The following is a 25,128-nucleotide window of genomic DNA, read 5'->3' on the forward strand; positions in this document are numbered from 1 at the left end:
CTGAGTGTCCATCTCTGCACCACTCCCGGGGATGCTGTGAGGACTGGAGCAGAAGGTGACAGCAGTTTAGCAGCTGGCTGAATGCTGGTTGACTCTCGATTCCAGCTCTGATGTGCACTGTTTCTCTCCGGGTCGCGGACATTGCTGCCTTGGGGTTTCCATCCAGATGAACAGAATGAGGTGGGAGAATACGTGGGGCGGCTTCAGTCCCCAGCTACCCAGTGGGTATGTATGACCTTTTGGTGAAGAACTCAGGTCTTCTTTTGGTTTTGTTTTCCCCAGCGATGAAAGCAGCAGGGGTGTCAACCACGGCTCTGACCCCCTCCAGCTGTGAGACACAGGGCACATTCCTTAACTTCTCTCAGGCTCAGTTTCTTCATCTGTAATACGGGATACAGCGACAGTCTCCACTTTCCGGGGTTGCTGTGACATTTGATAACACATGGGAGTCCCCTGTCCCAGGATCCCACGCATGCTAAGCGCTCACGAAATGCTAGCTGATGTTATCACCTCCTGGAGCCGGAAAGGACTTGAAGGGCTTCCCCAGGCACCTATTTTGAGAATCCACTCCTGACCACTCTCCATGCTGGGCAATAATAACTCAAAGTTGCTACAGGAGGGGGAAGGATGTGAATAATAATAATAATAATAATAATAATAATAATAATAATAATATCCAGTTCCATCTAGCCACCCAATTGGGTCCGTGCTCACCTAAGTCTCTGCCATCATCAATGAAAAGGCGTAGACACATCCCTCCCTGTTCCACTTGACTTTTTCAGACGCGCTGCCCTTCTAGGTTACCCTTGAGAAAAACCTTTACCTGCAGTTAGACGTGAAGAAGGTGGCAGGGATAAAATAACAGGCTCCACAGTGTGGACCACCCATGCTGTGGACCATGCTGGTCTCACACCCAAATGCCCAGGACGCACACCACCCGTGCTTTTGCCCATGGGTGGACACGCCATCTAAATGAAAGCTTTGCTTTCCCAAGAAGGAAACATGCTAAATGCACTGGGCAGGAAGGTGCCCAGGGTTGAAAAGGTTCCATCCACAGACACATAGACAGCAGCTGCCAACAAGAAGGCAGAGAACTATGAGATCTGGGGAGGGAGACGTTAGGAAGAAAATACTCGCAACATTCAATGCACGGTCAGTCTGGGATCTGGAACCATCAAGGTGGCAGAGGATGGAAACCATGTTTGTTTCTGAACTGGCAGCGTCTGCTCCCTCTCATTTCTTACCGGCGCTGTAATTCTCTCTAGTGGAAGTATTTCTGCCTCCCGCCCCCCTGCTCCCCGACACAAACGTGAGGCCCACAAGGACACGAGTTTTTAATCGGCTTTGTTCACGTCTCCATCCTGAGCATCCAGAACTGAGCTGCTCCATCTGCTACTTGTTTACATTTAAATCCAAACCAAATCGAATTTAAAACGGAGCTGCTCAAAGCACATTCCAAGCTCTCAATGGCCACATGGTGCTGGTGGCACTGCACGGAATGAGTTACAGGGCACCCCTGTCACCCCACAAGTCCTGTTGGACAGCTCTGGTCTAGAACATTGCTTGGTGTCCAGGAGGTTCTCAATCAGCAAGTGTGAATGAATGAATGAATGAATGAATGAATGACCAACAAGCTCTACTCTTGGCTGACCAAAGAATCAATATATGACACAAGATAAAACCATCTATTTTCCCCAAAACGCTGAATTTTTTTTTCCAGTAATGAAAGAACGAAAATGGCAAACTGACATCATGTCTGGCATGAATTTAAGCCAAGCAGCGGCCTCGCTTTGGTGGAAGAGCCCCACCATGCCTCCGTTTGTTCTGCCTCCTTCTGCACTGATTATGTGAATGCCTCCAACCTTCCAGAAACATCATTCCTTATTTGCGTCAGCCAAGGCAGCGTTCTAAACCGACAGGACCACTCTTGGCTTCCCGAGGAGCCTCGGTGCTTTTAACCGAGTCCCGCGAGAGCTGCAGGAACTCCAGCCTCATTCCATTTGTCCGGGGGACACTCGGGATCAGTCCTTGCCCCCAGGAAGCCCGGGGAGCTGTCCAACCTGAAACATGGCTCAGGAGACCCAGAGCCGCGGGCGGGAGAAGGGCAAACCGCGTTTCTGCAAAGGCGGGAATGCGCTCCGCCAGGCTGAAAACATAACAGGGCTGGGGAAATGATGAGTTTGCTACTAGAGGCGAACAAAAGTGTTAACGGCATCACTGCTGCGTGATTTTCCAGCTTCCTTGCGAACAGCAGCCTAGGCAGGGACGCCCTTTCTAACTCGCACATCGTCTGGGTGGAGATTCCCACTGGGTGGGGCGTCACACCAGGGTTTTGGGGTCGCAGGAAAGAAGGCGTGCGTCTCTGAACATCCCAAGGGTAAAAGTGGTTGGATTCTGAGAAAGTGGCCGATGAGCTAGACGGTCACACCCAAAGATCTGGGCGTCGGGCCCCCCAGTATGACTTCCATGGAGGACGGAGGCTAATTAGGTATTTTCCATCTAGCGTTTACCTTGCTATTTATTACTGTCATTAAGTGACGGGTGTCTGTGGCTCCCCCAGACCAGTGGTTTTGTTCTCTCACTGTGTATTCCAATCCCCTGGAGAGCGTTAAGGGTATCTATAGATTCCTACCTCCCACAGGGAACATCCATTCAGCTGGTCTGGGGTGGAGTCCTGATATTTCAAAGGTCTTGTAAAGAAACCTTCCAAGAATCACATGGAACCCTGATGCTCCCCTGTTGAGAACCATGTCACAGGATGCCATGCTCCCTGTGGAGGGACCCTGTCTGACTCCTGTACCCCCAGAGCTGGGCACATGGCAGGAAATGGCTGCTGGATGAGGGAGCAGAAAAAAGCCAGGTCCATCCCGACACAGAGGTGAGAGGATGGAGTCTGTGTAGTAACTGCCTTCAGAAGGGCTCTCAGCAATGCCCACTCCAGACGCCGCTGGAGACCCAGGGCTGCACCGTGCCTCCCCTGGGGCAGCTGCACCCTGTACTCAGTCCCGTGAGGGTGACAGTGGCTGTCCTGGGTTGAATTCACATCCACACCGAACCTCAGAAGGGAACCTTCCTTGGAAATGGGGTCTTTGTAGATGCAATTAGTTAAGATGAAGTCATATGGATTAGGGTGGGCCCCGAGTCCCTGTGGGAAGGCCACGTGAAGAGAGACAGACATACGGGAAAGAGGGCCAAAGGAAGATGGAACAGATCGGAGGGAGGCATCTAGGAGACGTGGATGCCAAGGACAGACAGCCACCAACAGAAATGAGGAACACGCAGGCAGCACCCTCCCCGAGAGCCTGCAGAGGGGCGCAGCCCTGCCGACGCCTGGGGCGACCAGGGCCTGTCTGACACCCTCATTGAGGCCGTGAATTGCATGCGAAGTGTGCCAGAAATTCGGTTTGAACACCAGCCTCTTTCAACGTTCTTACACAGTGGCAGTTTCATTTTGGGGGATGAAGCTGAAGACAAAAATATGTGTTCACGGGCCCCGTGGAGGGCCTGACACATAGTAGGTACACAGGAAATGTTTACTGGATCTGGGTGTGAGCCTCACTTGATTAGTCTCATGTAAACACGGGTCCTGGGCGCCCCGGATACCTGCTTCCTGTCTTCACGAGCCGGCGTTTCCTGCTGAGACACCCCAGAGCAGCTCTGATGTTCCCGGCCTGGGTCCCTCCCGGGGGGCATCTCAGGATGGTGGCCTGGGTCTACAGCCCAGTGTTACGTAAATGTCCACACAGCGGGCCCCCTGGCTTAGACCTCACTGCCGTGGATCAACAAGAGGCCCAAGTAGCACACCATGGGTCAAGCTTGAAAAATTTCAGTGCTATTTCCCCTGCCACGAGCACGCGCGTGCACACCCGCCACAGATAGACAGACAGACAGAACGTGGGCCCTGGCCGGGCCGGGGACACACTCGGCCCTCCTCCCTTTGCATATGATTTGCCCCAAGACACTGGGCCAGAGGGGGACAGACAGTGTGGGGTCTGGTACCTCTGGCCCAGCCAGGCAACAGCGTGGACAGCTTTTGGACCCATCCCTCTCTACCTAACAGGAGAGCGCAGTTTCCTGCTTTAGTAAACACAGTATTTCAAATAAAACCAGCATGTCCTTTGATGATTCAGGACCTCGCAGCGTCTCAGCGTTTGAAAACCCCCGTTTTCATCCATGCACTGGATACCTCAACAGCTCCAGCCAAGGGCCTACATGGGCCAGGAGGTCATGTCAGCAACAGCCGGGTGGAAAGGCCTGGATTCTTTGAACACGCTTAGCTTGCATCATCCAAATACATAACATCCTTCACGGTTGCAAACGAGTGCGTTCTGTCCTGATTTCCCTTGAAACGCTCGTCTTTCCTTGAAACACAGTCTAACTCTGCGTTTCCCACTTTCGAAAGAGATGTGAGCTCAAGACATGTTTTCCTGGTCTTTTCATGAGTAACAGGAGACAGGAAAGCAACTCAGCTGATGATTAAGTCCAGCCTGTGGTCCCTCCCGATTCCACCGCTGTGATGCTAACAGCCTGTGTTTCTCAATCACTTTCTGTGAGTCAGGCACCATGTGATGCCCTCAATGTGCAATGTTTCCTTTAATCCTCCTAACAGCCCCATCAACTAGGCACCAATACTGTGCCTCTATAGAAACGGAGACACAGAAAGCCAATGCAGCTTGTGCCAAGTCACCTGGCCAGTCGGTGGCAGCCGAGACTCTGTAACCAGGCTGTCTATGTCCAGGGCTAGTGGCTACTGGAGACCAGGAGCCTTTACTATCTAAGAGGGGAAGAGTCCGGACCCCCATTCAGAGCTGGGCACCAGACACGGCGGGGGATGGGGGTGCGAAATCAAACCCCAAACAGCCAGAGTAGCCACGCGGGGCGGGTTCTGCCCCAGGATGTCCCCCAAGGTTTCAGAGCCTCTCAGGGGCTTCAACTTGGGCACGCCTGACCTTTCGGGAAGGCTCCTAAGTGTGCTCACCCTTCCTGGGATGGGAGAAGTGGATTTGGAAGCTACAGATGGAGCAGCAGATGGGAAGTGAAAGCCTATCCGAGTCGCCCAGGATAAAACCATTCATCTGCAAAATTCATATGTTTTTGTGTTGGGCGACTTCACGAAAACAACAGCAAGAGGAACCAGCAGTGCTTGATGCATGAAGCGCCCCTGGCCATCGGGCTTGTGAAACGCAGGGGGCAGAAGGACTGGGGGGGGGGCACAGACATGAGAGCAGTGAGAGGGACAGGGAGAGGAAGGCAGGCCGGCAGAGATGCAGAGAGGCCTGGAGCCTAAAGCTAAAACACCTAGACATAGGAGGGCTCTCTTCTCTGAACCCCAGAACAGGTTGGGCACATGGTCTCAGAAAGAATTTCTGGGTCTCCTGGGTATGGCTCAGGAATTAACAGCTGACATTTACTGAGCACTTCTTAAGTGCCGAACGCTCTGCTAGGTTGTACCATCACATCCAGATTCCACAAAGATTGAATTTACTTGCTGATGGTCGTGTGCTAGTGAAGTGGCAGGACTCGGACTCAAACCGTGGCCATCTGCTGAGAGCCGGAGCACGCATCCACTTGGATGCTGAAATGCTAGCAATGCAGACACCCTTGCAATGCTGACTTGGTTAAGCGGCCATGGTCATGGCTTCCAACTGCAAATCAATATAGGGCCTCTCGGGGGCAGCCTCGAGACCCGACGTGAATGTCCTGAAGGGTCATAGGCCTTGGGCACCTCTCCCCGACCTCCATAGACCTTGGGCACCTCTACTCGACCTCAAGGGACCTCGGGCTAAGTTCCACCATCTGATGACCTAGTCTAAAATAACCTCTGGGGCCTCCACTGGAGGTCTAGAGGGAAAAGAGTGTGGGAATCGTGACCATAGCTTGTCAGACTTGGGGACAATAGGTGACCTTCTTTCATGACATTCCCTGATGGCAAGTGGTGCAATCACTACCCTGTCCAGGCATGGGTGGCTGTGCTCTCTAGGTGGCCTGAGGCCATCCCACCCCTCTCAGCCAGCTGACATCCCCAAGGGGCCAACTTCAAGCACAAAGAACACCAACCTTGGAACCAGACAGAACTGATTCTAGTCCCCACTGTGCCACGGGCTCCTTACATGACCTTGGGCCTCAGTCTGCCCGTCTGTAAAACAGGTTTGCTTTGAGGGTTGAAGGAAGTACCACCCAGGCTAGCTGCTACACTCAGCATTTTGGGATATTTCTGAACTCGGTCCTTCCTTGGGAGATGGTGGGCGAATGCTCTAACCCACCCTTGCCCTGTACTTCTGTACACTAACCTCTCCTCATTTTTTATTATCCGCTATCCATGTTTAACTTTCTCGAATGCAGCTAGCTCGTCTCTGACCCGAGTCTTGTGCCGGCTGTTCTCTCTCTCAGGAACTGGAACGCTGTCGGCTAGAGGTGATTTTGCCCCATTGGGGAGATAACATCTGGAGATCTTTGTGGGTGTCACAAGTGACTGGAGGTGGAGTGCTACTGGCATCTAGGGGGAGCAGAGAACAGGGACGCTGCTAAACACCCTACAATGCACGGGACGCCCCCGTGGCACACACGATCCAGCCCAACGTGTCACTCGTGCCCAGGCTGGGGACTCCGAGCCTAGAACGACCTCGTTTTCATGGGCCTGGCAATCCCTCCTTATCCTTCTCAACCCCAAACTGCGTCGTCAGAGGCCTTTCCGACCTCCTGATTACGCCCTTCTCGCACTCGCAGCGTCTTTCTTTCTTTATAGCCCTTTCCCACACTGCACGATGCTCTCTTGCACGATTATCTAATTCCATCTTCCCAAGTAGGATACCGCCGGATAGGGTCTGGGCGGCTTTCGTTCACTAAATGCCCAAATGCTGCCTAGCACTGTAATTGCTTAATAAATGTTTGTGGGATGAATGTTTGAATATTGAATTTGTAAATAAGTAAAAATCTGCCAGCGGTGCTTCAAAATCACACCCTTTTATCCCTGCTGTTCCCACAAACAAAAGAAACAGGTATCTTTCTAAACCCCGACATCTTTCTCAGGTTCGAGGGTGCCAGGTGTATCTTGCCTACAATGAGCAAAAACTGTGCCTGCCCCGGATCCCCTCCAGAGTCCAGGGTCTCCTAGGAGACAGTGGGATGCCACCAAGCCCAGGATGCGGCCAAGCCCCAGAAACCAGTTGTGAAGCAGACGGAAACCGTTTCCGGCTTTACACAGAGGCCGTCCCTCCATGCCTGTCCTTCATTTAGATCCTGATTCAAAACCCAAACTCCTGGGAACACGTGGCCTCGATATTTGATGACATTAGGGATGCCTGTTAATATTTTAGGTGTCACAATCATATTGATGTTACGTTCAAAGAGAAATGAATACTGAAATATTTACAGACACCATTTTATGATGTCTTGGAGATGCTTCACTGGGGTTGGGGGAAGAGCTGAGAGCAGAGAAGGTACGAGGCTGCCATGAATTGATCACAGTTCAAACTGGGTGATGTTGACGGCAGGGGGTGGGGGAGCTGTCATTATCCTATTCTCGGTACTCTTGTTCATGTTTGAAAACCGCCCTGATAAAAGCGTTGCTTTGTTTGTTTGTTTTTTAAGGTGCTTTTATCCAGCTCTTCTGGGAATATTGTACGCAACGTCCGCATGCCATCAGGGAAGGGACAGACTCTCCTTCACCGCATCCTTTCAGCCTTCTCGGTAAATCGGGGTGGAAGGCATGGTCAGGCAAAGAGGTGCCTCCTTGATGGGAACCACAGTCCATGCTCTTGCACTCTCCTTCCTTTACAAGATCGCTAGAGGGGTTTTCTTCGCTTATGGTCTGCTTGAAAGAGCAGACCAGTATTTGTGCAAAGCAACAGTCCCTCCTTGTGGCATCTCCGCCACCTCGGGGCTGCTGGCTGCTCTCCCAGCCCTAAACCACTGAGCGCCAAACGGCTGCAGGCCCAGAGTGGGCAGACCCCCGAGACAAGGCTCACAACCAGTGGTTTCACGTGAAACCTCCCAGTTTTAAAATGGAGGCAATCAACCCATTTGCTAAAATTTGACAGGAGCCAAAACACACAAAACACCCATAGTCCTCAAGTGGACAAAGACACCTGCCTGTGGGTGATCCTGCCTGGGCTGTCCGACCCGACCCCCACCTTCCTCCACTCTGCCCCTTTCAGTAGAACTCCACGCCACACCTTGTCCTTCCTCCGCCTCGAAACAAGCCAGTGGTTCCCATCTTGCTTCGCGTAACAGCCAAGTTCTAGAGTCTGCATGATCTCGCCCTGTTTCCTCGCCGACCTTCTGTCTTTTACTGCTGTCCGCCCCGCGGTTCCTCCCCCACCTCAGGGCTCACCCCCCGTCTTCCCACTGCCTGGACCTCGTCCCCTGCCTGCCTGACTCCCTCCTCCTCCCTCCTCCACAAGGACGCTCCTGCCACTGTCGTTAAAATGACACCTCTCCCCCGCGTCTTCTCTCTGCTTTGCTTTCCCCATGTACCATTTGGCTCATCGTGTTTGTATCTGCCTCCCCCACTTGGATGGAAGTGCCTTGTGGGCAGGGCTTTCGGTCTCCAGTGTTTCCTCAAACAGAACTGGGAAAACGGCGCACCCAATAAATGTCTGCTGAATGAATGAACGAACGAATGCACGAAAGACTGTCGGGTGCAAGGCGGATCCTATGCTGAGAGATCTGTCGAGAGGGGGCAGAAGCCCTCCAGGGCGCCTCACTCAGGCGGAACCGCCCCGGCCTCTGCTGGCGCAGCTGTGACCAGGGGAGCGAGTGGAAGCGTGGCCTCGGCGCAGGCCGGCGTGGGGCCGCGGCTGCCTTACCTGATGGGGTAGTCAGCGGCGCTGAGGTTGATGAAGAAGTCCCAGGGCCAGTCGGCCATCTCCAGGAGGTCCCGCATGCTCTGCAGGTATGTGGACAGGAGGCTGGCGCCCCCCCAGATGGTGGCCATCCTCCAGGGGGTGACACGGACATTGTCATACTGCCTGGCGAACTGGAGCACTTGTCGATGCAGGTAATTGGAGCGCTTTTTCCAGGAGAGAAAGGGTGACAGTCAGCAGCCCAGAAGACACCAGCCCTGCCCCTTGTCCCCGCTCTGCCTTTTCCCTTCCAGGTGACAGGAATTCTGAACTTGGCCACGTGACTGGTTCAGGTCTGGGGCGCCTGTCCGCATCACTATTCAAAACTTTGTTATTTGTATCATTTCCTTTTAGCAATTTGCAATGCAGAGTACCTGGCCACGCCTCTGAGCTACTGGTTCACCGGGAGCCTAGGTCTCCGCATTTTTATACAAGACTGATGTGTGCCGGCTGAGGACAACAAGCTAAGAAACATGGCTGTGTCTCCATCTGACGGGTATTGTGAGGGGTGGGGTTTCTCCAGCACCCTCTTGCAGGCCGGCTAGCAGCAGACCTTTCAGATCAGGCGTCCCTTGGCCTCCTAAGTATATAATCAGATCACGTCAGCAGACCGACAGAAACCTTTGGGACAAGACAGCTCAGGGGTCAGCAGGCCTGCTGCAGGGTTTGGTAAATGAAGGTTTAGTGGAACAGCCACACACATGCACATATGTATTTTTTTTTTATGGCTGCTTTCACACAACAGAGAGGGTGCGGCCTTTAAGCCTAATATATGTACTAGCTGGTCCTTTGTAGAGAAAGCGTGCCCATCCCTGGGGTAGCTGCCCTCAAAAAGTGGCAGGCACTGCATTGGGCAGTGGGGCAGTGAGGAAAAGAGGTAAGGAAAACACGTTTATGGAGAGAGTCTAAAGTCACAGCTGGGAACTCTGAAACTGACACACACACAGACACACACAGACACACACACACACACACACACACACACACAGAGAGAGAGACAGAGACAGACAGACACACACACACACACACACACACACACACACAGCTATTCAGCCAAGGAGTGTCCCCTGCTAGGGGACAGGCTTGCAGGGGGGCAGGCATCCCCACAGGAAGGGCTGGCCGTGCACGTGGAGGGCGTCCTGACCTTGTCCACGTGGATGTAGTAGAAGTGGTCCTTGTGGTAGATGGCCTTGAACATGCGCTGCAGCTGACGCGAGGCCCGGCCGTGGACCACCAGGACGAAGGCGATTCTCACCGGGTTGGCCAGCATATACTCCACCGAGTCCTCGTCCCACTGCACGTTCTTGGTGGTTTTGCCTGGGGAGAACCCGAGAGACCACAAGTGGGGTGAGGCTCGGCGGTTCCTCTGGGGCTGCAGCTCCTCTGATGCTCCCTCTGGGGGGCTACCAGGAGCGGGGGGCACAGTAACCAAACTCCACTTAAGCATGAATGTCCTGGACCCTATGCTGAGCTGGTGCCACAGGAACTGGGGACCCCGAGGTGCTTAAGTCACGGTTTCCATCCCCAGAGGAGCTTAAAAAAGCAGATGGATGTGTGAGCACATATTAAACTACGAAGCCAGAGGAAATGAGAGGCATAAGAGATGTGTCTCTGAGCCCTGGAGGAAGGAGAAGCTAATTCTGAGTTAGAAATGCAAGATGCTGTGCTCGCCTGTCCAGACTCTCCTCTCCGTCCTCCTCCTAAGAGCGTCAATTTAAAAACAAAACAAACAAAAAAACGTGGGGAGAACAGATAACATGAGATCTACCCTCTTAGCAAAATTTGAAGCGTCCAGTACTATTGGTGGTAGACCCAAAGTTGCACGAAGATCTCTGCGACTCTTTCATCTCGCATAAGGAAGATGTGTCACCCGATATCTTGGGGAGATCTCCCCCATCCTCCATTCTCAGTCCACGTGGACAGGGAGGGTCTCCCTCCGTTATCAATATCAGGGGCGGTCACAGAGCTTTGGCCCGGGCAATTAGAACACTGACTCTCCCTGCCCGCCATTTGTGTGGCTCAGAGGTACATGTGTGACCCTCCCAAGCTAATGAGCCAAGAAAACAGAATTCTAGACTTTTGTTGGAACAACTAGATAGGGTGTTCTTTTCCTGGTATACGTGAAGCTGGAAGCCTCTAACAGCCCTTTGTCCCCACATGGAGACACAGAGAAAGCACTGCCAAGTGACAGAGAGGGTCAGGCTCCTACGGAACCCGCCTGACTCCTAGATCAGCCCAGCGAGAGGTCAGCCACCGCTCGTCCCCATTTCTCTTAAAGGCCCAGATCCACCTGGCGCTTCGTCTTTTATCCCAGAAGCAGCCTCACAGCCTCCTTGCCCCTCCATTCCCGTATGCTCCAAGGCCTGGTTTCCAGAAAAAGCACAGCTTCTTGGTTTCACTCCCTACAATTCCCACAAGCGAGCGCCTGGCTTTCCTCAGCCAGACTGCCTTGGAGTCCAACATTGCTTCTCGTGGGTTCTACGTTTATGGGTCCAGAACTCGGTCAGCGGGGAGGCGGGAGCTAGTTGCAGGTGTCCCAGATGTCATCCAGGAAAGCTCACACCTGGGAGTGTTTAGCCAGGAGGTCAGGAGATGGGGAACCTGTCAGCTGTCACCAGGAAGCCGAACGGCCGCCAAACGCACAAGGCGCCTTCTATGGTGTCCCAGAGGACAGGATGAGACTACCGGGGCTAGCGTCCAGTCCCACGCACAGCCCCCACAGCCCCCACGAGCCTTCTGCACGCCTCTGTGCCCTGACAGCCCTGCTATCTACCTCGCTATTCACCTTGAGCAAGCTCGTTTCTGCCTCAGGACCTTTTCTCGCGGGCCATTCTTGCTACCTGGAACACCCTCTCCTTAGATCTTTGCCGGGCTGCATCCGCTTGTCCTGAGCTCACAGCTCAATCAAAGCCCACCTTGTCCCCCGCCACCCACGTCACTCTCTTCATCCACCCTCTTTCAGTTTTCAGCACAGCTTTTAACGCCATCTGAAACTGTTTATCCGTTTACTTGTTTGTTGTTTGACTACCCCATAGAACATAAACTCCGAGAGATGAGGGGCTATTTCAGGCGTGTTTGTCACTGAGTACATCACACTACAGCGATATCTGGCACACACGCGGCTCTTGGTGGGGAAACAGAGCTACAGGATAGCACATTTTGGTCCAGCACCATAATAATACATTTGATTGAGCACTGACCTGCCCTCACCATCCAGTTTTTCACTTAATCCTTGTAACAAGCCTTCAAGATAGTGCTTTTTTTGGTGACAAATGTTAAAATTTTATTGGGCATGTTTTAAAGTAAATAGGTATTCCAGGGAGAAAAAGCAGATCATCTATGAACTGTACCTCATAAGACTATCCAATATTATAATTGAAATAGATTGTTTCACATTTTTTTAAAGATTTTTATTAAAATATAGTTAACTTACAATATTGTATTAGTTTCAGGAGTACACCACAGTTATTCAACATTTATATACCGAAAGAAATGATCACCATGATAAGTCCAGCAACCACCTGACACCATCCTAAGCTACCACAATAACAACAGAGTGCTTTTATCTCCATTTTGCAAATGAGGAAACCCTGACAGCTTAGAGGCGCCAAGGAATTTATTTGTTCAAGGTCACACTACTTTGAATAGTTCAGCTAAGATTCAAACCCAGCTCTGCTTCCAAAGCCTATGTCCTTACCCACTAATATACACTACATTACCATACCCAGAATTTTAAGAAGTCTGTCACAGTTCTGACTGTTAGTTAGGGAAATAACTTGTAAGTGGGTTATTGCATGTCGCTAGGCATGTGTTTGAGGATCATCAGAGGTTTTCGCACAGAGGATTTCTGTATCATATAGGAAGCTGACTCTAGTGGCCAATAAGGTCACATCTTTCCATCTTTCCATCCATCCATCCATCCATCCATCCATCCATCCAAATCCAACTACCCATCCACCAAACCATTTGACTAGCCATATTTAGCAAAGCACTCAAAAGACTATCAACCAAAAAACCAACCAACCATCCATCCATCCATCGATCCATCCAACCATCCCATCCATCCATTCATCCATCCAAATCCAACTACCCATCCACCAAACCATTTGACTAGCCATATTTAGCAAAGCACTCAAAAGACTATCAACCAAAAAACCAACCAACCATCCATCCATCCATCGATCCATCCAACCATCCAACCCATCCATTCATCCATCCAAATCCAACTACCCATCCACCAAACCATTTGACTAGCCATTTAGCAAAACACTCAAAAGACTTATCACCCAAAAAACCAACCATCCATCCATCCATCCATCATCCATCCATTCAACCATCCATCCATTCATCCATCCAAATCCAACTACCCATCCACCAAACCATTTGACTAGCCATTTAGCAAAGCATTCAACAGACTATCATCCAAGAAACCAATCATCCATTCATCCATCCATCCAGCCACCCATCACCTTTAAAACTAACCATCCATCCACCCATCTACTTACCCATCATCCTCGAAGCAAATCATCCATGCATCCACTCTTCCAACCATCTAACTATCAACTCATCGAGCCATGCAATATTAACTTAGCTTATACTCCATGCCGAGTGCTATGCTATGGACCTGAAAAATAAAATCTGGGGGGGAAAAATCCTTGCTTTTGAGGAGCTCTCAGCCGATTGAGGAAAACAGAAGACAATGCTTAATTGTTTTATAACAGAAGTGTGTTCAGAATGCTCCTAGAGGGTGGGTAAGGCATGAGCAATCTGCCTGCAGGGAACAGAGGAGACCTCAGAGAGTTCAGCCCAAAGCTTCCGAGCCCATTTCTTAAAACTCTCCCGATGAGTGCAATGTCTTTGGCTCCTCGGCTGTTCAATAGGTAGCTGTGATTCTGGGGGTAACTGTCCTCTTGGCTCTGGTTGAACACAGATGGAGCAGCAACCAGAGAGTTCTCCTAACCACACTCTAATCTTCACTCCAAATCAATCACAAATACACTGGGCTTTCCTGGTGATCATATGGGGATGAGGTCTGCCTAGAGGGATCATGTCCCTTGAAACATTCATACAACAATCCAGCCAACCATCCATCCATCCATCCATTATCCATCCATCATCCATCCATCTGCCCACCTATCTATCCATCCATCCATCCATCCATCATCCATTCAACTAACCAAGAAGCATCCTTAAAACCTCCCATTTACTAGCCCTGGACCAAGCCTGGAGGACACAGACATGCAGGACATGAGCCTGTTTCACAAATGGATGATAAATGGATTAAGGAGTATGAGAATCCAACGTAAAAAGATAACAGAGAAAAGCTTACACAGTAATACCTTGGTTTGCGAGCATAATTCATTCCAGAAACAAGGTACTCGTATTGCAAGACATTGCTCATTTACCAAGTTAAAATGTATTAGAAATGTTTGCTCGTCTTGCAGAACACTCGCAAACCACATTACTCGCAATCCAAGGTTTTACTGTATTCTCTTCCCACAAACGCGGCCCAGAGGCAGTGCACCCACCTTAGCCACGCTGGCCACGACCTCTCCTTGCCTCCCAGGGACACTCTTTATCAAACAAAGGAAGGGATGCTTCAAAGCAACGGCTACTTGAGCCACTTTTTTCCACCTGAATTTCACTGGGTGATTTTTCAAAGGTCTAAACGTGGCCCACGACACTCTATTTCCTAGGAAGTCCCATCTGTAGGGGCTCCCACTGAACCCAGGTAATACCACTCATCCCTGCCCAGGGTCCCTGGGTAACAACCATCTGGATTCTTAGCAATTGAAATGATGGACCTTTGGGATCAGCCTGTGCTCTCCAGATGTGATGTCTCTTGCTGTGATTGGTGAATGAGTGAATGAATGAATGCATTCTGGAAAAGAGCGGCTGCCGTGGTCCAGAGGAGCTGACATCTCCTGAGGTCCTGCTACACATCAGCGCTGTGTTGGGGGTTCTGGGAGGAATGCCACATCATGCTCTGAGGCTCAGAGAGGTCAGCACGTTATCTCCCAGTCACACAGCGAGTGAGGACAGAGGTGGGCGTGGAAGCTGCAAGTGGCTGAGCTCCAAGTCCGCCCTACTATCTCCACTGCGCTCTGCTGAAGCAGAGAGCAGGGGGCTGGGAGGGTGGGCGTGGAGATTCTGTGATCTCTAAAGGGACTTGTGCACCAGTGTCGAGGAAAGCCTTGTGTAGCTTCTCTTTGTGGTTTTAGAATGCAGAGGAGCTTCACAGATGGAAAGACACAGACAGGCTCCCAGAGAAGGGGAGGGAGCACTGACTGGGAATCAAACACGCTCACTCCAGCACTCCCCCACTTACATAGAAAGTCACCCATAGGTCAGGCGGTTGGTCTGGGGAGCAACGAAGAGAAGAGGGAACAAAATCCCAGAGTGCTTCTGGAGGACAGCTATTTTGGGGGTAGGGGTGGGTGGGAAAGGACCAAAAATACCCAGAGAAAGGAGACACACACAGAGGGAGAGATGGCGATGGGGGTGAGAGGCAGGCAGGCAGGCAGAGAGAGATAGAGATAGAGATAGAGATAGAGATAGAGATAGAGATAGAGATAGAGAGAGAGAGAGAGAGAGAGAGAGAAATACAAGAGAAAAAGATACGCAGATAGAAAATGATAGATGATAGAGTGAAAATGAACAGGGATAGAGAGAGGCCACACGCACACTGGGAGCCAACAGAGACCTGCAGACAGACAGACCTCTCCTTTACTCCCACCTGTGAAGAGAGAAACATATAGAGAGGCTGAAATAGAAACACTGAGAAAGACAGGCACACACAGGTATAAATATAGACAAACACATATCATCAGACACATTAGAGACAGAGGGACGGAGGGGGGCCAAACTGGGTCCATTCAACCTCAGAGCATCGCAGGCTTTACCAGCAAAGGCACACAGGCTCCCGGAATCTCAGAATCAGAAACCGCCTCCAGGCCGAGGACCACTTGTCCTGCCCCACCTACCTCTGTCCTTTACATACCTGCCCCTCCCCTGTCACCTGGCCGACTCCCGCCCTCTCATGAGGCAAGGGATGCAGTTAGAAGCCGGGGCTCAGCGAGGCAAAGCCACTCGCCCAGGGGCCCCACCAAACGTGGTGGAGCCTTCTCAGGTTGGCTCCAGAACCGCGGCTGCGACTGCTCCCCAGACTGGCGCATAGTAGGACCTTGGCACAGTTTATTGAGTAAACAAGAGAGTGAATGAGTGAGCTTTCTGCCCCACGTTGCAGCAGGGGAGGGGGTGGGGTGGCCTTCGAGGGGCCGAGGCGGACACGGTGCCCTCTGCCAGCTGGCAATAGCCAGCTCCTCATTTTTGTTCCACATCCCTAGCTCCTATAATGACCTTTCTGGCAAGCTGCTCCCACACGGGGGAGCTGGAGGTGGCCATAAACCACACCGCAGACATGGGCCACCTCACACCCTGGCCACCATTTCTGGGCCTGTTGTCCTGCAAAGCGTGCGGCCTCCTACGCTAGGGGTGGTTCTTCGGTGGATGGTGGCGAGATGCCAGCATGGGCAGGAACCAGGGAGCGGACACTCTCCTGTCCTGCTGGAGGGGGAGGGAGCCGGCACAACTTCGTCAGATGCCATGTGGCAACAAGTCCTGCAATTTTAAATACGCACGCCCCTTCACCCAGCAACTCCACTGCTATCCTAAGGGACAGAATCTATCCTAAGGGGAGGAGAAGACACGTATGTACGTCTCTATAAAAGATGTCCCTTTGTTCATTTATTCATCCATTCGGTGTCTCCTGTGTCACACCAGCAGGCAGAGTCCTTTCCCGAATGCTTAGTCCAGTGGGGTAGCAAGCCCATAAAAAGTAAGCAAACAGAGACTACAACTACAGCGAGTGATAAAGGCTAGGAAGAAAAAGAAAGGAAAGCACGTTAAGGGATGGGGTTTATTTGGCTAGGGTGGCCGGTGAAGACATGCAAGCACGCTCTAAATGAAATGAGGGAGTGAGCCGTATAATTATTAGGGGTGGAGGAGGATTCTGGGTAGCTGGCATAGCCAGTGCAAAGGTCCTGGGGCCCCGACCTCAATAGCGCTTATAATGGTCTGAAATAAGAATCAACGCAGAGGTCTTATTAATACTGATACAGAACATGGTCTATAATATATCAAGCAAAAGAGATGCAGAAAATATAATCCGTAACCATATAAAAGACATGCTCCCAACTATTAACAGAGGCCCATATAGTGTGGCATGGCACTTTTTCACGTCTTCTTTATACTTTCCTGCATTATCTGAATTTTGTAAAATGGACTGCTTTTATGATGAAACATAATCGTACAGGTGGTTTGCTGATAGTTCTAACACCAGCTGTTCATCGAGCACCTACCATGTGATACGCAATTTCGGTGCATGATTTATTTACTTATTTATTTATTTATTTATTTACTTACTTACTTACTTACTTACTTACTTATACTTCTATGCAAACTTCTACCAGAAAAGAGTTATTACCTTCCCGTTATACGACAGAGGACGCTGAAGCTCAGAGACGTCCCAGTGAGGATGTGGCTGAGCTGAGAAGGCAGCGGGTCTGGCACGCTCCTCTCAGTGCCATGTTGCTGGATCAAATTGCCCCCATTTCAAAAAGAGGAAACTCTGTTCCTAGGAGGAGCATGTCAGTTGACTCTCAACTACAGAGCAGATAACAGTGACATGCGGTCAGAGTTATGTGTGTCCTTACAGACTGAAACCCAAACGCTCCCGAGCTCCTAAAGAGAACTGTGGCTTTAACAATGTAATCAGGTTCCTGTGGCACAAAACAGAAACTAAGTGAAAGAATCAGAGTGATTAGAGGCAGCGGGAGAAGCTGGCTTCAGAGAAATGTTACAAAGCCAGGTCTGTGGGGGATAGTATCAAGTTTATTTCTGCAGCACAGCTGTGAAGGCCAAGGATAGGAAGTCACAGAGAGCTGTGCCACGGTAGGCCTGCAACCCAGACCCTATAGGAGATGGGGCCATGAAATTCTCGAACTTGTTGCAACGATGTTGCTAACCTTTTTTGACATCAGAGGGATTATTCATTATGAATTTGTACCATCTGGACAAACAGTGAACCAAGTTTACTATTTGGAAGTGCTGAAAAGGCCGCGTGAAAAAGACGACCTGAACTTTTCGCCAACAATTCTTGGCTCTTGCATCATGACAATGCACCAGCTCACACAGCACCGCCTGTGAGCGAGTTTTTAGCCAGTAAGCAAATAACTGTATTGGAACACGCTCCTTACTTACCTGATCTGGCCCCCAATCACTTCTTTCTTTACCTGAAGATAAAGGAAATATCAAAAGGAAGACATCTTGATGACATTCAGGACATCAAGGATAATACGATGACAGCTCTGATGGCCATTCCAGAAAAAGAGTTCCAAAATTGCTTTGAAGGGTGGACTAGGCTCTGGCGTCAGTGCATTGTTTCCCAAGGGGAGTACTTCGAAGGTGACCATAGTGATATTCAGCAACGAGGTATGTAGCACTTTTTCTAGGATGAGTTCACAAACTTAATTGTCTGACCTCGTATTTGTCAGTATCGTCACGGGTCCAATAGGACTATGTAATCCTCAAGGTCCGAAGGCATGGTGAAGACGAAGGTGCTTTGCAAGGGTCAGTGTGCTGTGACACTGGCAATGAGCGTGCCTGTGGTACCTTGTAGAAATATGATCCAGGAGAGGAAAGCAGGGTGCAGGCGTTACAATCGTGGCCTCCTGTCAGGCAGATCTGTGTGACCTTGGGCTGGGCCTGTGAGCTCTCCAAGCCTCAGTTTCCTTATCTGTGAAATGGGTATGTTGTACTCACAGCATCTGTCTCACGTGGATGCCCGTGTCCAGTATGGAGCACAGTGCCTGCCATGTAGTAAATGCTCAATAAACAAGAACTGTCATCATTGTCATCAGTGTTAGTGTCATTTCTATCAGCTTCTTCATCCTCAGTGACCAGGATTGAGTTTGGTTTAACCAAACGGCCCAGCGACAGGGCCGTATCTTAAGGCTGCAAGGGCTCCCGGGGCTGTATACACGCTGGAGCCCATGCTGGCAAATAAACACCCACGTCCGGAATGTCCCTCCGAGGCGTTCGCCTGAGACCACAATTACTAACAAATGCTGAGCAAAGGAGCCTTGGCTGGAATAGATATTTCTCCAACAAAGCCCTCTATTCTATTTATATTGAGAGGGCCTCTTCCGGCCGCAAAAAGGGGAGCTTTCTGACTTGGTTCCAAGCAAGAGGGCTGGTTGGGTCTTGGGAAAGGAGGTTGTGTGCCAGTGGGGCTCAGGTCAGGAGCGCCGGCCAAGCTGGCATGCCCCCAGCTAGCTGCCCCCGGGGGAGACACAGCACTGGGATTCTGAACTGGCGCCCAGTGCCGGCTCTTCACTGTGGAGACTTTGGAAAGATACTGCTCCTGAGATCCACTCTGATCGCCGGTTCTTCCTCTGTAAAGTGGGGATGATCACGTGCTGTTCCTGGTTTTAATTGTTTAAGGTACCTCCACTCTGTTGTCCACAGTAGCTGCACCATAGTGGTTTCCATCAGGATAAATGCTGAGGATGTGACACTGAGGGTGATAAGCCACTCACAGAAAGACAAATGCTGCACGGTTCCACTCATACACATGAGGTGTCTCAGATGGTGAAAGTCACAGACTCACAGAGCGGAATGGTGGTTTGCCAGGGGCTACGGGGCAAAGGGGAAATGAGAAAGGATTGTCACCAGGCATGGAAGCCCAGGCGAGCAAGATAAACCAGCCCTAGAGACCTGCTGCGGTACAGTCTCGGTCAGCAATACTGTATTCTTACGACGGTGTTCAGAGCATAGATCTCGTCGGCATGTTCCTACCAAGGTATGGCGAAACTTACAGGAAATACAGAGGGCTGAGCAATCAATCCATGCCTGATCCCACGGGGCGTGGAGGGGACACGGTGTCACACCAGCTGCAGGCACGGTGCCGGGGAGCGGGACTCATGTCACCGGGAGGAGGTGCTGTGACAGGTTCCGGGCTCTTGGCCAGACGTGGGAGGAGCTGCCTTTTTCCCACCGGGGACCTTCAATGCCGGTTTCTGGTGATCGGCACTTGGGCAATGCCCCGTGCCCAGGAAGCAGCTCCTGATCCCAGTGAGTCTGGAAAAGGTGCCGTAGGGCGAGCCCAGAAGCCACACGTCTGGATTCAGCACCTGCTTCCGCCGTGAACCTGCCATGGGACCCTGGACGAGGCATTTGCCTTCCTGAGCGCTGAGCATTCTTACCGAACAATAACGATGCGAAAGGCACACTATTTTATGTCCTAAATACTGTGCATATGTGATTCCGCTATTTAATGTTCCCAAGGCCTAAGGCGGCAGGTGCCATGACTTATAACCCCCACCTTCCTGTGGAGGGCTCTGAGGCCGAGAGCTACTGATTGATGAAAACCGACGCTCTCTACAGAGACAGAACGGAAATAAACACGCAGGTCGGCCAGACTCCAAAACCCATGTTTTTCTATTAGATGAAGATGAAATTTCCACAGTCGGAGATTCTAACACCGTCGTGGAATTAGCACCGCTGTACAGAAAACTGTCTTCCCTGGAGAGAGGCTTGGTTTTCTCCCCTCCCTCCCTGCCTTTCTTTTTTTTTTTTCCAGCTTCATTAAGGTATAATTGACATAAACTGTAAGATATTTAATGTAGATTCTGGGGGTGATTTGATAGTCGTGTACATTGTAAAAGAATCCCCCCATCCATCCAGTTAATTAACACATCCATCACCTCACATATTTACCTAATGCTCTCTCTTGCTTTTTTTTTTTTTTTTGGTGAGAACATTTAAGTTCTATTGGCTTAGCAAATTTTAATTCTGTAATACCATGTTATCAACTGTCGTCACCATGTTTTGCATTAGATCCTCAGGCATTATTCATCTTGTAACCGAAGGGTTGCATCTTTTTACCAACCTTCCCCTATTTGCCTCACCCTCCAGTTCCTGGCAACCACCATTCTACTCTCCATTTCTAGGAGTTTGATTTTTTATTTAAATTTTAGATTCCACACATAAGTGATAGCCATGCAGCGCCTGTCTTTCCCTGACTTACTACACTTAGCGTCATGTCCTCGAGGCCCATCTACGCTGGCACAAGTGGCAGCACGTCTTTCTTTCTCACGGCCGAATAATATTCCGTTGTATGCACACGCCACATCAGGTTGCTTTTCTGGATTGCTGTTGGTTCCCCAGGAGCCAAGGCCAAGGTTTTCTCTCTTCTAGGATGCCGTCTCGGCCCCCAGTCTGGCACAGAGCTGAGCTTGGAGGAGAGGTCCTCGTGAATGAACGATCTCTGACTGATGGATTAAGCCGGCTAGCTTGGTCCACACTCGGGAGGCTGGAGTGGAAGACTCAGGCCTGAGCTGTTACACGGGACGGTCTCCACTCATCCAGCGACTGGCGGGGGGCTGGGTTCCCCCTTCTCCTTGAGGCTTTGCGGCAGCTGGAGCACCCCTGCTCAGGACCCTGGGAGCAGCCAGGCAAGTGCCCGGCCGTCCTCCAGCATCAGGGCTGCTGCTAGCTCACTGCCCTCACCTCCAGCCCAACTGAATGAGAAGTGAGGAGGGGGCATTAAGTGGGGATGGTGGCGTCGGGAGAGGGGAGCTGAGAACACGGGTCCAAGGACAGAGCAGGCTGGGACACCGCCCTCTGGGTCTGGGGGAAACGACCCTTTCTAGTGAAGCCATCCCTGACCCTCCCCCATCCCTTCTTCTGTACCCATCCCCCACAGGCTCTCCAAGCCCACACACAACATAAAATTTAGCATCTTGTCTCTTTTGAAGAGGGCAGTTCAATAATGTTAAGTACATTCACACTGTTGTGCAACCATCACCACCATCCATCTCCAGAATATTTTTATCTCATAAAACTGAAACTCCACCCATTAAACAACAATTTCCTACTCCCCCCAGCCCCTGGCAACCAGCGTTCTACTTTCCGTCCCTGTGACTTTGGCCGCTCTGGAGACCGCATAGAAGTAGAACTGTATAATACTGGCTCTTTTGTGACTGGTTTCTTTCACTGAGCATCATGTTTTCAGGGTTCACCCATGCTGTCGCAGGTGTCAGAATGTCCTTCCTCTTTAAGGCTGAGTAATAGTCCACTGTGTGGCCAGACCACAGTCTGTGTAGCCATCCATCCGTTGATAGATAGCATGTTGCTTCCACTTTTTGGCTCTTGGGAATAATGCGGCTATGAATCTTTAGCTCTCTTTCTGAGACTCTGCTTTCAAGCAGTTCAAGTATATATCCCGAAGGGGAATTGCTGAGTGGTAACTATGTTTTTATCTATCTATCTATCTATCTATCTATCTATCTATCTATCTTCTATCATCTACCTATCTATCATCTATCTATCTTCTATCTATCTATCATTCATCTATCTATCTATCTATCTATCTATCATCTATCTATCTATCTATCTATCATCTGTCTGTCTATCTGTCTGTCTATCTTGAGGAATTCACCCTGCACTTCTTGGCTCGGTCATTTTCTGTGGGATCTCAGCTTGGGGCTGCATCCTGAGCCCACCATTTGCTTACAGGTCACGTGGCTAACCCCTGCCTCAGTTTCCTCATCTGTCAAAGGACACTCAGTTCTGAGGGAAGGCCTAAAAGCCATAGCCTTGTCAGAATAAGGCCACACAGCTCAACAGTGGAGGAGCCGGATGTTGAGCCCATGTGGCACGGCTCTGTTAACTGTCCGAGTGACTGAGGGCTGGTGGGCCAGGACCTGTCCTTGAGGACTTCAGAGCTGGGGTTCTTGACCATGATGTTAGAATTCCCCAAGGACATTTCCGTGGCTCGCTGAGAGGACACCAAATGGCACCGGGTCAGGGTGGGACAGTTCCTTTTCAGTTCTCAACCAGACCTCCCGATCAGCCCACTCAGAAGTCTCCAGTCAATGCAAACGTGTCCCCAACAGCACTCGTTACTGGGCTTCCTTTTCCAACAAGGGGAGATCTGCCCACAAAACTGGCATCTTTGGGGGGCAGCTGGTTAGCTCAGTTGGCTAGAGCACAGTGCTCACAACACCAAGGTTGCCAGTTCTATCCCCACATGGGCCACTGAGCTGCGCCCTCCACAACTAGATTGAAACAACTATTTGACTTGGAGCTGATGGGTCCTGGAAACAACACACTGTTCCCCAATAAAAAGAACAAAAAAAGAAACAAAAAAAACTGGCATCTTTGGCAGGCAACAGGAGTACCCGGCTGGCATGAATACCACTGTTTGGATGTCACCAGTTCATTTGCACGGCTGCTGTCTCTTTATGCCAAGTGATAGCCAGATTCCCACGTACGGCAGTCACACAAAATTACTTTTGAAGTAACATTGACTTAAGTAGAAATGGAAGTGAGTCGATTGCAATGAAAACCTGAGAAGACTAAGGCAGGTGGGATGTGGCTATGGCAAAATCGCGGAGATGAGAGGTGTGTGAAGGAAGTTTGGGGAGTGTGAATCAGGCTCCGCAAACTTGCTTCCCAACTGGGATGTGCCGAATCTGTCAAACCAACGAGGGCAGGTGAAGGCCAGGTACAGAGGGACGCCAAGCAGCCCCAGCCGTCATGGGAGGACGTGTAGGTCCTTCCTTCAATATTTACTTTCCGGGCTTCAGGGGCCCAGGAGGGTATTGTTGGGAGTTTTCAGGGGGTAGGCATGGGGGCAGGGCAGGGTATCTTCCTGCGTGCATGAGAGAGAGAGAGAGAGAGAGAGAGAGAGAGAGAGAGAGAATATGAATATATGCCAGGGAAGCACTTAACATTTTTGAGGTTCCTTCACAGGCTTGTTACCTCTGCTACCAATGCTGCACATGGAAGTTACCCCCACTTACGGATACTGTCCCAGGCTCAGAGCGGGTAAGGAACTTGCGCAAGGTCACAGAGCCGGGAGGTGCAGAAGAGACTAGCGTACAGGTGGACCTGACTTTGAGTCCCATGCTCTATGACCAGACTTGGCCCAGCAAGATTCTGGGCATCTGTCTCCACACAGGCTCCCACAGCCACGCTCACTCGGAACCAAAGCTTCCTGTTCCCCCAAGTGCTGCTATGCCACTGTGCACTCTAGATTGGGGTTTTCCAACCTCAGCACTATTGCTACTTGGGGGCAGATGATTCTTTGTTGTGGGCGGTGAGGGCTGTCCTGTGCCCCATACAATGTTTAGTTGCCTCCCTGGCCCCTACCCGCTAGATGCCAGCCACACCCTCCCCGAAATGTCTCCGTTTATTGACAAACGTCCCCTGGGGGGAGGGTCAAAATCACTCCGTGGGGGAAGCACAGCTCTAGACGTTCTCAAAATGGGGTCTCTGACCTGCAACATGAGTAATACCTAGGAACTTGTCGGAAATGAAAATTTCATTTGTTCCTCCCTGCCCCCACAGAAACCTTTTAAATCCGAAACTCTGGGCTGGGGGACCAGCAGTCGGTGGTTTTAACAAGCCCTCCAGCTTGTTAGCTCAAGTGTCTAAAAGCCACTGGCCTCAGCCACGGATTCTCAGCCCTGGCTGCACACTAGACTCACCTGAGCAACTTAAAACACAAATCAGGACGGGGGCTCTACCCCAACACATTTTAATTTAATTACTTTGGTGGGTGCTGGTATTGACACTTTTTTTTTTAATTAAAGATTATTGGGGTGACAATGGTTAGTAAAGTTATAGGTTTCAGGTGTACAACTCTGTAATACATCATCTATATATCACATTGTGTGTTCACCACCCAGAGTCAGTTCTCCTTCCATCACCATATATTTGACCCCTTTTACCCTCATCTACCAACTACCCCACCCCCCCAATATTGGCAATTTTAAAAGGTCCTTAAGTGATTCAATGTGCAGTCAGGGTTGAGAACCACATTTTGGATACCTTCGTTTCTTTTCAACCACATTTAAAAAATAAAAAGGCCTCTCTCAAGATGGAAAATGTTTTACCCAAATCCATCTCTGGGTACCTCCTTAAGTCCTCCCAGCCTCCTGCTCCACTAGAGACCGAAGGCTAGCGCATGCATTATTTTTCTCCCACTCTGAGAAAATGTCTCCCTCCACCTCCGACCAAGCACTCAGGAAATTTTCCCGCTCACTGATCCCTACCCCCTCTCACTCAAGTCTGGAGTTATTAAACCACAGCCCATGGCTGAACCGTCTTATTAATTTTATTGTCGAAAGCCCTGGGATATTCTAATGATGTACTACTCAATGAATGGAAACTGGTGGGCTAGATATTGATGGCATCGGGTCCATTTCGCCGCAACTCA

At 50.6% G+C, this 25,128-nt stretch overlaps 1 protein-coding gene across 1 annotated transcript in view; it reads right to left on the reverse strand.

Moving 5' to 3' along the window:
• XYLT1 (xylosyltransferase 1) overlaps positions 1-25,128 on the reverse strand; it is a gene marked incomplete at its 5' end in the record, with an annotated part of 333,684 nt that overhangs the window by 69,475 nt on the left and 239,081 nt on the right. Inside the window, 2 exons of the mRNA XM_019629188.1 lie at positions 8,808-9,010; positions 9,988-10,160. Coding sequence (XP_019484733.1) covers positions 8,808-9,010; positions 9,988-10,160 — 376 coding nt within the window. The remainder of the gene's footprint in view (positions 1-8,807; positions 9,011-9,987; positions 10,161-25,128) is intronic.

This window comes from Hipposideros armiger, unplaced genomic scaffold, assembly GCF_001890085.2.
Source record: "Hipposideros armiger isolate ML-2016 unplaced genomic scaffold, ASM189008v1 scaffold_830, whole genome shotgun sequence".
In the NCBI taxonomy this organism is placed as follows: Eukaryota; Metazoa; Chordata; class Mammalia; order Chiroptera; family Hipposideridae; genus Hipposideros; species Hipposideros armiger.